Source organism: Camelina sativa, chromosome 17 (assembly GCF_000633955.1).
Source record: "Camelina sativa cultivar DH55 chromosome 17, Cs, whole genome shotgun sequence".
Classification (NCBI taxonomy): Eukaryota; Viridiplantae; Streptophyta; class Magnoliopsida; order Brassicales; family Brassicaceae; genus Camelina; species Camelina sativa.
In genome coordinates, this window is record NC_025701.1 from 21,537,102 (window position 1) to 21,549,787 (window position 12,686).

At 40.3% G+C, this 12,686-nt stretch overlaps 2 protein-coding genes across 3 annotated transcripts; both read left to right on the forward strand.

Annotated features, from left to right (window-relative positions):
* LOC104757821 lies at positions 808-3,707 on the forward strand. Of its 2 annotated transcripts, none has more exons than XM_010480610.2 (2): positions 808-1,656; positions 1,813-3,707. In XM_010480610.2, exon 2 carries the CDS (start codon positions 2,786-2,788, stop codon positions 3,422-3,424), a length of 639 nt encoding a protein of 212 aa, XP_010478912.1. In that variant the 5' UTR covers positions 808-1,656; positions 1,813-2,785; the 3' UTR covers positions 3,425-3,707. The 2 variants fall into 2 exon arrangements, with proteins under 2 accessions (XP_010478912.1, XP_010478911.1); XM_010480609.2 differs by having other exon boundaries at positions 808-1,649.
* Positions 10,766-12,288, forward strand: LOC104757822 (transcription factor MYB39-like). The gene is made up of 3 exons (XM_010480611.1): positions 10,766-10,913; positions 11,007-11,136; positions 11,231-12,288. The coding sequence occupies exons 1-3, from the start codon at positions 10,781-10,783 to the stop codon at positions 12,048-12,050; spliced, it is 1,083 nt and encodes a 360-aa protein (XP_010478913.1). The 5' UTR covers positions 10,766-10,780; the 3' UTR covers positions 12,051-12,288.

Consider the following 12,686-nt stretch of genomic DNA (forward strand, 5'->3'; position numbering starts at 1 on the left):
TTAAATGTTAAAGAAAATACATGCACGTACGATCTTATCACATTCAAAGTATAGAAATATAGAATCATTTAACAAAACTTACAACAGTCTCTGACTTGTGTAAGACGATATAGCGGAGCTTCTTCTTTAACGTACATTTTTCCACAGTACAAGATAAATCTAATTAAAAAAAATATAGATTAATTATGTATACTATTTGAAGCACAAATTATGAAAAATTCGGATAAAAACAACAAACGTCGAGACAAATGTTTGATGAATAAACTTCTCAAGCAACCGCGTGAGGATTGATACTTTATATCTGAACTTTTCTTAACAATACATGAAAAGCAAACTGAGAAAGAGAATGTTGTAATATCAAATCGTCTTGTCGTTTTTAAGCTTGAAGTGTCACGTTAAGTTTTTTTTTATTATTTATCATTTAAAATACATATACATTCAATTTCCTAAAGTTTTTGTACATGACCCAGCCCGCATGTAAAAAATGGCTGATAATATACTTCTTTGATGTGTTATCTTTGGCAAAACATTTCACTATTGCAGTTAGCTAATTAAAAAAGAAATTATAAGTTATAATCAAAAAGTATTGTATCGTTGGAAAACATAATTTATTCAAAATTTTGTGACGTAAGATAGTAGTAAACAAAAAAGACGTAGATATGGAAACTAAACAGTGTGTAAATGCTTGATGTCTCTATTATAGATGGAAAGTAGTGCAGATTTTGGAGAGTTTGCTGCACCAACTGGGCTCCTATACCAAACACTTCAAGCTTAAGTTGATCGATCCTAATCTAACTATTTAGTGTAACAAAAACACACACATACTATTTTAAAAAGAGAGTCACTTGCACATCATCTTATATAAATCATGTTAGTGTGTGTCTGTGGCTTGTGTTGTCCCCTTGTTTGTCTAACTTCAAATACTCATTGGATTAACTTTACTCTTGTTTTCCCTAAAACATCAATTAATATGATATGGAGGATAAGTATATAACAGCCATATTTGTGTACTTCAATTTAAAGAAAAAATCCCATATTTTAATTTGTAACTTTTCCGTGGACTACACTAAAATTCAACTAATTAAGTTGTGTATTTGAGAAAAGCTCTCTCTCGTAGCGATGGTGATGGGTTGTCTAAGGTTCCGGTTCTGATTTGGTTTCTTGATTCGTTTTCGGGTTAATGAAGGGGAATCTCGTCTTGAGATTTGATTTGTTTTTATCTGGTTTTAATGGTTTTGATCCTTCGGATCTGAGGCTGAAGGTGGTGGATTTCGGATTGTTGTTTTCTGTGAGATCTGCTCTCGATTTGGCTAATTTCTCGGATTCATGGGGAGGGAGGATGGATGATGAAGCTGATCTAAGATGTTATTGAGACTGGATTTCGTCCGGCGTTGATTGCGGCTTGCTTTTCTCAAATCGGATCCAAATGAACTGGAGGCGTTTTGCAATGATTAAGGGGATTTGGAGGCTGGTTACGAGATATCTAAGGGATACTACTGTGTCTTTTTTTGGTTACCCACAGTGTCTGATTTTTGCGAATCTGGAAATATCGGTTGGGAGTATCGTGGGTTGGCATTTCCTTTGTTGACCGTGACATTAAGTGTTGATTGGGTCTGCGATTCTGCAAATGGATATATAAGGGTTCCCAGGTCTATGGTTTGCATTCATCTCTCATTGAGCATGTTTATTTCTTCTTTCTTTCTCTTTCAGGCTTCCATTGAGTGTTCTCGGGATTGTTGTTTTTGTTTCATTTCTTGGTCTTTTTGGGTCGTTTCGAAAGCTATGTCTCAAAGTGGGTTATTGACTAATCAGGTGTCTACTGGGAGTTCCTCGGGGACTGGTGGCAAGATGAAAATCAAGGTGCCACGGTTTGACAACACCACGTTGATTGAAAGGTATTCCAAGACTCTCATTGGTAGATGTATGAATCATGCAATGCAGGACATGAAGGCGCTGCTTTTCATGCTTCCTAAGATTTGGAAGATTGAGGAGAGGGTGGTGGGTGCCGATCTGGGTTTGGGGCGCTTTCAGTTTGATTTTGATCAGGAAGAGGACATCCAGGAGGTTTTACAGATGGAGCCTTATCATTTTGACCATTGGATGCTCTCTCTGGTCCGTTGGGAGCCGGTGGTGGATCAAAGGTATCCTTATATCATTAAGTTTTGGGTCCGTGTGTTAGGCGTGCCGTTGCACTTCTAGGCTTATGAGACGTTCCGAAGCATAGGAGCTGATTTAGGTGAGGTCGAGGAGGTTGATCTAGACACTGGTTGGGTTAAGGTGTGTTTGGATGGTTTTAAACCATTGGTCTTCGACGCCTCAGTGAAATTCCATAGTGGAGAGGAGACATCTGTGTATTTGCGGTATGAGCGCTTGTATGGCTACTGTAGGAGGTGTCATAGTCTGTGTCATGACATATCACGATGCCCTTTATTTGGTAATAATGGGAAGCAACAGATGCCTGGGGGTTCTGATCCTCGACATGAGGATAAACTCCAGAGCTATAAGGGTGCCACGACTAATGGTGTTAACCCTGGGACGGGTTCTGGTGCGCCTCGGGAAAACACAGGGGTTATCCACCAAGGCTATCCTGCAGGAGGTGGGCAGGGTGCAAGCGGTTCTCAGGCCATCAATCATCAGCACAAACAAGGTTTTGGTAATAAGTCGAAGAAGAGTAGAAGGGAATTCCATCCTAGGGAGCAGGTAGTAATGAAGGATGCACCTCCGGTGGATCAGGGTTTAGGCTCTCAAGTAGCTATTTCGGGTGTTGGGATCAACCAGTTACACGATGGGAAGGTTGGGCATCATTTCTCTGAGAATGAGCAGAAGATGCTCGATGCTTTCTTGGGAGCAGGGGGATGTAGAACAGGGGGAGGATAAGAGGGTACGCAAGAATTTATTCCCAGATCCTGGCGTCTTGAGTGCAACAGGTTCTGACTCCATGGAGTTGGTGCAGCAGGATGTCCTGTTCTCAGATGCGCTGAGCGATCTTTTGGACCAGGAATTTCCTCTTCCTACTAGCCAGAACCTGGATTTTATGCCTCATATTATTGAAGAAACTAGGGTCGAAACAGAGGAGACATCTGAGGAAGAAATTCTATTAGTGGAGGAAGGGGTGATGTTTGAGGAGAATGGTAGTCATGATGTCGCATTGCCTGGTCAAGGCATACACGAGGAGACTAGTATTGTTGCTGGAGTGGGTGACTCAGAGCGTATTGTTCAGGGAGGGGAAGGTTCGGCTGAGGTTCCACCACCACGGGCTCGGTTGGTTAAATCTAAAGGTGTGCTGCATGGGGCTAGCACGAAGAAGGGGAACATGTATGCTTTAACATCACCGCGCAAGAAGGCTGTTTCTAAGGGGGTCGGGCTGCAAGGAAAAGCAGGTCCTGTCCAAGGGGGGAAGCCTCCAAGATCTGCGGCTGACTAATGTGGTTAGACTACACGGGCTGGCAAGGGGTTGAGGTTCCTTTTAATCCCCCTCCGTTCTGGTTTCTCGTTTAGAAACAGGATTTGTCCTGCTCTCCCTTCGTTTTTTTTGTTTTTAACTCTTTTTCATGTATGGAATAATTACACAACGGATGTCTCGTTGGTTTGCTTTTGTTTTTCGTTTCTGTTTGCTTTTATTGGGTTCGTCTGTACTGGTTTCACTGGTCATGGATGTAATCATCTTTTCCAAATAGTAATAAAACTTTACTGGCTCGTTTCTCGTATCTCTGGTTCTTGTCCTTGTTCGATTGAATCGTAGCCTATTATTAGTTCGTTTGAGTTGTACCACGGTACCCCGGGGCTGCTTCTTAGTTCTTCCTTGGTTATTTCTTAATAATGATTTCACTCGTATTCACGCTGGTTAGTGAGTTTGGAATGTCTTGGGCTTCTGTTCCCATATGTGCCCAATTGGTGTACGTTCTAGAAGAAGAAATTAATATTTGGGTTTCTCAACTTTTAGTGGGTTCTATCTTATTATTGTTTGTTTTAGAGGTTGGGGTCTGCCTCGGGTATTATTTCCATTTGTTTATCTTCTCAAAGGATGGGGAGGTGAATTTATGTGGTTCTTTATCACAGCTCTCGATCTTCCCTCCATGAATATTGTGAGTTGGAATTTTCAAGGCATCGGCAACAAGGCAACTAGTGGGAATCTGCGGGATCTATGGACTACACATCGGCCAGATTTTTTATTTTTTTTAGTGGAAACCAAACAACCTCGTGTTTTTTTGGAAAAATTTGTCGGTCACTTTGGTTACAAAAATTTGACAACAGTTGATCCTAATGGTTGGGGGGGGNACCATAGAGGATTTGAAATGCCAACTGGATGTGGCTCAAGCGGATGATGCGACGTCCATCAATGTCATCTCCGAATTACATGCTCGTTTAAGAGAGGCTTATCGGGATGAGGAGGTATATTGGTACTTAAAAAGTCGGAATAGGTGGATGCAAGTGGGGGATAAAAATTCCAAATATTTCCATGCGCAAACAAAGCAGTGACGGGGGGGTTTGGCCCTCTTTTACAATCAAGAGGATTTCATGTTTCAGTCTTATTTGAGTCAAATCGGTTAATTGATGTTGAAGCGGTTTATAAAGGACGGATAATTTATTTAACGTTTGTTTATGGCGATCCGGTACCCAAGAATCAGGATATGGTGTGGGAACGCTTATTGCGGATTGGGATATCTAGGTCATCTCCTTGGTTCGTTGTGGGTGACTTTAACGAATTAACTGGTAATCATGAGAAAAGAGGGGGCAAGCTTCGTCATGCTTCTTCGTTTCTCTCCTTTAATGGAATGATTCAAGATTGTGGTTTCTTGGAATTTCCCTATCTTGGTGATTGTTTGTCTTGGCGGAGCTAGCGGGATAAAAAACCAATTCAATGTCGGTTGGATAGGGCGTTAGGTAACAAGGATTGGCATGAGTTATTTCCTGATACAGTCACAGAATATTTACCTATGATTGCCTCTGATCATAAGCCTCTTGTGATTAATATAGGCGCAAAAAGACCGCGAGGGCAGCAGAGTTTTCTGTTCGACCGCCGTTGGGTTGGGAAGGAAGGTTTGATGGATGCAATCTCGGTGGGATGGGATGGGGGACATGATCAGGGTTCTTCCACTTTCGTAGATAAAATTGTGAGTTGTCGGCGGGCTATATCTTGGTAGCGTAAATTGCAAGCTCCGTTTGGTAGGGACACCATAGAGGATTTGAAATGCCAACTGGATGTGGCTCAAGCGGATGATGCGACGTCCATCAATGTCATCTCCGAATTACATGCTCGTTTAAGAGAGGCTTATCGGGATGAGGAGGTATATTGGTACTTAAAAAGTCGGAATAGGTGGATGCAAGTGGGGGATAAAAATTCCAAATATTTCCATGCGCAAACAAAGCAGTGACGGGGGGGTTTGGCCCTCTTTTACAATCAAGAGGATTTCATGTTTCAGTCTTATTTGAGTCAAATCGGTTAATTGATGTTGAAGCGGTTTATAAAGGACGGATAATTTATTTAACGTTTGTTTATGGCGATCCGGTACCCAAGAATCAGGATATGGTGTGGGAACGCTTATTGCGGATTGGGATATCTAGGTCATCTCCTTGGTTCGTTGTGGGTGACTTTAACGAATTAACTGGTAATCATGAGAAAAGAGGGGGCAAGCTTCGTCATGCTTCTTCGTTTCTCTCCTTTAATGGAATGATTCAAGATTGTGGTTTCTTGGAATTTCCCTATCTTGGTGATTGTTTGTCTTGGCGGAGCTAGCGGGATAAAAAACCAATTCAATGTCGGTTGGATAGGGCGTTAGGTAACAAGGATTGGCATGAGTTATTTCCTGATACAGTCACAGAATATTTACCTATGATTGCCTCTGATCATAAGCCTCTTGTGATTAATATAGGCGCAAAAAGACCGCGAGGGCAGCAGAGTTTTCTGTTCGACCGCCGTTGGGTTGGGAAGGAAGGTTTGATGGATGCAATCTCGGTGGGATGGGATGGGGGACATGATCAGGGTTCTTCCACTTTCGTGGATAAAATTGTGAGTTGTCGGCGGGCTATATCTTGGTAGCGTAAATTGCAAGCTCCGTTTGGTAGGGACACCATAGAGGATTTGAAATGCCAACTGGATGTGGCTCAAGCGGATGATGCGACGTCCATCAATGTCATCTCCGAATTACATGCTCGTTTAAGAGAGGCTTATCGGGATGAGGAGGTATATTGGTACTTAAAAAGTCGGAATAGGTGGATGCAAGTGGGGGATAAAAATTCCAAATATTTCCATGCGCAAACAAAGCAGTGACGGGCCCGTAATCGGATTACAGGTCTTTTTGACAAAAACGAGGTCTGGTCTATGGAGGATGAGGATATTTGTAATATAGCAGTGTCGTATTTTGCGGATCTGTTCACAACGATTAATCCGACAAATTTTGATGAGGTTTTATGTGAGGTTCAAACTGTTATTACGGACGAGGTCAATGCACGGCTAACGGCCCCAGCCACGGAGGCTGAGGTTCGTGCAGCTTTGTTTATGATGCATCCGGATAAAGCTCCTGGTCCGAATGGGATGACAGCTTTGTTTTTTCAGAAGGCCTGGGGAGTTGTTAAAACATACCTTTTAGCATTGGTCAATGGTTTCTTTGAGGAAGGAGTTTTTGATAAGGAATTAAATAGAACACACATCTGTCTTATTCCTAAGGTGGCAAAGCCTACCCGGATGACAGAGTTGCGCCCTATTAGTTTGTGCAATGTGGGATATAAGATTATTTCAAAGATCATGTGCCAACGACTTAAGACGGTTTTACCAGGGCTTATTTTGGAAACTCAATCGGCTTTTGTTCCCGGACGATTGATATCGGATAATATATTGATTGCTCAGGAGATGTTTCATGGTTTACGGACTAATCCGTCATGTAAAGGGAAGTTTATGGCAATTAAAACAGATATGAGTAAAGCATATGATAGGGTAGAGTGGGGGTTTATTGAGAGGTTGCTTCGTAAGATGGGGTTTAAGGAGAAATGGATAGGGTGGATTATGTTTTGTGTTAGCTTGGTTGAGTATAGAGTTCTCCTTAATGGTCAACCTAATGGCTTGATAATCCCGGAGAGGGGTTTACGTCAGGGAGACCCGTTGTCTCTTTATCTTTTTATTTTGTGTATTGAGGTTTTAATAGCGAATATTAGGAAAGCAGAGGAGGATAAGCGGATTACAGGGATAAAGGTGGCCAATCAATATCCGCCAATTACTCACCTGTTGTTTGCGGATAATAGCCTCTTTTTTTGCAAGGTTGATAGAGCACAATGCGAGGTAGTTTTGGAAATTCTGCGGAAGTATGAGTCTGTCTCGGGCCAGCAAATTAATTTTGCAAAGTCTTCTATTCAGTTTGGGCACACGGTTGCTGAGGATATAAGGATGGAGCTGCAGGGGGTCCTTGAAATAACAACCTTGGGTGGTATGGGCTCCTATCTGGGGCTACCTGAGAGTTTAGGTGGGTCTAAAACAAAAGTTTTTTCTTTTGTTAGGGAAAGACTGCCCTGCTCTCCAAGGGGGTAAGGAGGTGATGATTAAGTCAATCGCCACCGCTGTCCCAACGTTTGTGATGTCTTGGTTTTGGCTACCTAAAACGATAACATCAAAGCTAACTAGTGCAGTGGCAAATTTTTGGTGGAGTACAAATGGTCGGTCAGGTGGTATGCATTGGTTTGCTTGGGAGAAACTGTAATGTAGTAAACAGTTGAGTGGTTTGGGTTTTCGGAACGTGGATGACTTTAACTCTGCCTTGTTGGCTAAGCAATTATGGCGGTTGATTGAGGCTCCGGATTCTTTGTTCGTCAGGGTCTTTAATAAAAGTAGGTATTATCAGAAATTGAACCCCATGGAACAGGTACGTTCGTACTCTCCCTCCTATGGGTGGAGGAGTATTGTCTCAGCTCGCTCTCTGGTTAACAAAGGACTCATTAAACATGTTGGTTCTGGTGATTTCATCTCTATATGGACGGATCCCTGGATACCGGCACAATTCCCGAGACCAGCTATCAGCAAGGGTCCGTTAAAGGATCCTTCTCTCAAAATTTCACACTTAATTGATCGTCAAACAAACACATGGCGGATGGATTTGCTTCATGAGCGTTTCGATCCTGGGGATGTTGATTTGATAATGGCTTTACCTTTAGGTAGCTGTCCGAAGGAAGATTCTCTCGGTTGGCATTTTACGAAGAATGGGCGGTATACGGTTAAATCTGGATATCATACGGCACGTAGGATGGTTTTAGTGCCTTTTCAGCCCCTTGGTTGTGGGCCTTAGATTACCCATCTCTTAGCTGGTGTGTGGAAGATTCGGTGCCCACGCAAAATTCAACATTTTATGTGGCAGGTCCTGTCAGGATGTATCTCGGTTTCACATAATTTAGGTAAGCGGGGTATTGCTTGTGATTTAAGATGTGCTCGTAGCGGTGCCGATGAGGAAACAGTTAATCATGCGTTGTCTCTTTGTCCACCGGCACGTCAAGTTTGGGCTTTGTCTCAGGTATCGATGGGACCATACTCTTTTCCGATGGAGTCTGTGTATGCTAATATGGATTCTTAATGGGTTCTACGAGTCCGGCCTCCCAGGTGGCGGCCTTCCCGTTGATTTTGTGGTATATATGGAAAGCGCAAAATGGCCGTATTTTTGAGAATATCGATGAGCGGCCAGAGGAGGTGATTCGGGTAGCGGAAAGCGAGGCAGTGACATGGCAGCAGGCTCAGGAGGAGAGTGAGGATGAAGCCCCAATAGGTCCCTCTATTAACCCCATTCGGTTGAGGGTGGATGTAGCTTCCCTTCCCAATGTCTTCTCAGGCTATCGTTGTTTCGTTGATGGATCTTGGAAAGCGGACGATGCTTTTGCAGGCGCAGGGTGGTTCTGTACCCAGCTCCACGATCCAGCGCCACACATGGGAGCTTCTAATTTCCGGCGGAGCCTTTCACCTTTGCATGCTGAAGTCGAAGCTTTTATTTGGGCCCTGCGATGTATAATCGGGCATGATTACCGCGACGTGGCTTTCTACTCAAACTGTTCAGACCTGGTGAAGATGGAGTCTTCGCCACATGACTGTCCGGCATTCTCGACTTATCTTGAAGATATCCAGATTGACAGGGAGGAATTTTCATCATTTTCTTTATATTTTATTCCTAAAAATGCAAATGTAAAAACGCATCGTTTGGCAGCTATGCGCGCACATCTCCGCATGATGTCTTGTATGTAAATAATTTCTTCTTCAATTGGCTCGTTTGAGCTGATCTTTTGTTGACAAAATAAAAAAAAAAAATAAAAAATAAGTTGTGTATTTAGTAAAACCATATATGTCAATATACTACGAGCCATCTCCGAAAATCAAATTTTCTTTTACAATTAGAAAAGGTTGCTACCTCGGAAAAAAATTGAAAACATGAGTATACTGAATTTATCGATCATCCTTTTCTTGAAAGGTTTTTAAAAAAGAAAAAGAAAAAAATGTGTGCGTCTCCAGTTAAGCCATTACAATTTATTCATTTCCAAAATTGAAAGAAAAAAATACTGAATTCAGGTGGTTTATATATATATATATATATAATATATATATATATATATTGTTGGTACGTAGAAATGTGGAGTAAGAAGAAGCCATGCATTAGATGACAAATCAATAATCGTCGCCTTGCGTGCATGGGAAAAGTTCCTTTAATCCAACCACGTAATCCTTTGTGTTTCGGCTTTCACATCTTTGTTGACCAAACTTACCATTATTAATGGACTTTTTGTTACTACTAAAATTCCCAATAAGTTCACCTTGGTCTTTCCCCCCGCCCCAGTTACCAACTCGTTATTATATTCCGTCAATACATCCATTTTATTTGTCAATTTGGTAATAGTTAATTTTTTTGTCAGATCAATGATTTTTCTTCTATACAAACAAAGAAGAAACTTCCATAACCAAGATGTATAGTTCTGAAATAATGGCTCATACCAAACACAAAAAAGTATGACTTTAACGTATTTATAAATAAACCATAAATCTTGCAACTTTTAAACGCATGTGTTCATCTACACATACATCTACTTTTTATAGAAACTACACAATGCATGCTAGCTCGTCTTGTCTTATTTAAATGATCCACATACCATAAATAAAAATAGCTTATCTAATCCATCTAAGAAGAAGGGTATATATTATTTAGATTTGATTTACCAAACCCCCAGAAACAACGCATTACCACAAGGGAGACACTTCACGGATATTGTGCCCAAATGACCACATAAATCTCAGTAACATTTTTCCCTTAATTTAGAATGTTTGGACAACTGTCTTCTAACCAGAAATACAAATTCTGTTATATATATAATCCATAACGATATAGCGAAAAAACTTTAAGTGGAATTAGACTTATGATATATTGAAATGTCTCCCTTTAAGTTATGAAAACGTACTTATCTAACAGTAGAGAGCTTTAAAAAAATGCATGAGAAATACGTCAGTTCATGGTATGTATTGGCTTCATCGTTAGCTAGAAGCCTAGAAGTAGTTTTTTTTCCGTATCAAAAAAGAAACGGCGACATAGATTTTGTCGAAGAAATTAATTAGTTAATAAAGAGAATACCAAAATCCCGTGGAAAAAAAAAACAGTAGTCAAACAAATTATACATAAAAAGAAAGCAGCCGAAGAATAATATATCAGTATTATATTCTATCAAATTATCATCAAACTTCCACGAAACTGTATATAAATATCAAGTCGTAACCTCAAGCTTTGGTAGTCTTAGAGAAGAGATAAGGCAACCAAATCAGAGAGAGATGGGGAGGTCGCCTTGCTGCGATGAGAATGGTCTAAAGAAAGGGCCATGGACACCTGAAGAAGATCAAAAGCTTGTTGATTACATTCATAAACATGGCCATGGAAGCTGGAGAGCCCTCCCCAAGCTCGCAGGTTACTTCCTTTCCCTATAGTCTCTTAACTCGATCAATCATTTTCATATAAACTCGTACATATGGTTTTGAAACTTTTTATTTTTCTTTGCAGATTTGAATAGGTGTGGAAAGAGTTGTAGACTGAGATGGACAAATTATCTGAGACCAGATATTAAAAGAGGCAAGTTTTCAGCGGAAGAAGAGCAAACAATTCTCCATCTCCATTCCATTCTTGGAAATAAGTTAGTAATTTTTTTTTTTAACATATATTCGTATTTTTATTTTTAAAATTTGTATGGTAACTTGAATGACTAATTGTTTGGTTATGATGTCTAGATGGTCTGCTATTGCGACGCATTTGCAAGGACGTACAGATAATGAAATCAAGAACTTTTGGAACACACATCTAAAGAAGAAACTAATCCAAATGGGAATCGATCCCGTGACTCATCAGCCAAGAACCGACCTCTTCGCAAGCTTACCTCAGCTCATAGCCTTAGCAAACTTAAAAGACCTCATTGAACAAACATCACAATTCTCATCCATTCATGCTGAAGCTGCTCAACTAGCCAAGCTACAATATCTCCAATACATGCTTAATTCTCCGGCTGCATTAACCAACAACAACAATAGCCCCAGTAGTATTCTCGATATCGATCAAAACCATGCCATGGACCTCTTAAACTCCATGGTCTCTTGGAATAAAGATCAAACCCCGGGTTTTGATCCCACTCTTGAACTTGAGGGTAACGATCAAAATCAAGGCTTATTTCCAATTGGTTCTATAAATGATGCTCCAACCACCCAACCACTCCAACAACAAGAATACCATTTAAACAATAGTCAGCCTAGTGAGCTACCATCACAAGGTGACCCACTTCTTGATCATGTCCCTTTCAATCTCCAAACACCTTTGAATAGTGAGGATCACTTTATAGATAATTTGGTCAAACATCCAATTGATCATCACGAGCATGAACATGATGATCCATCTTCATGGGTTCTCCCTTCTCTTATAGACCACAACCCTAAAAATTTCACGCCTTCGCTTCCTCACAACAATCCGGAGGATGCAAGTAGCAGCTCAAGCTTTGAAGGCTGTGACGCTGCGTCGCTTTATTGGCCTGACTTTTGCTTCGACGAAACCCTCATATGAACGATATTTCTTAGTTACTCTTGGTTTAGTGTTTTTTTTTTTTCTTTTGTTCTTTTTTTTTTTTTAATTTATGTTATTAGGGCTCTAATCACATATATACCCACACTGTAGTCGAGTCGGGCTACGTTTCGTTTTGGTGTTTTGTAAGTAGAAGGTATGGTCCGTTTATCCTCTATGTTTTGAGTTTAATTTATGTACACGAGTCACAACGTATATATATGCTAGATAATTTATGTAATTAGACACGAGTCACGACGTTAGAAGCCATGGGTGTACGAAATCTTAAAATACACTTATTTGTGATTTTTTTTTGTTTTCCATATAGGATAATATTAGTAGATAGCACAAATATGAAGAAAAATAAAGAAAATACTACAACAATATTTTTTTATAGGTAAATACCATAGGGTTCACGTTTTTTTGGAGTAAAAAGACACAATCACCCTTTTTTTTTATTGTTAGATAGAAAGAGTGAAAGATTTGGTGTGATTTTTAAAAATAGCATGTAATATTTATATTTTACATGTTATATTGAACTAAATAACGTTTAGTTGTAAACCCAAATTGACAAATAGTCTCGTTTTAATTGTAAAATCTAAATCCTAACCATCTAATTTCGTTTTAATTGTAAAATCT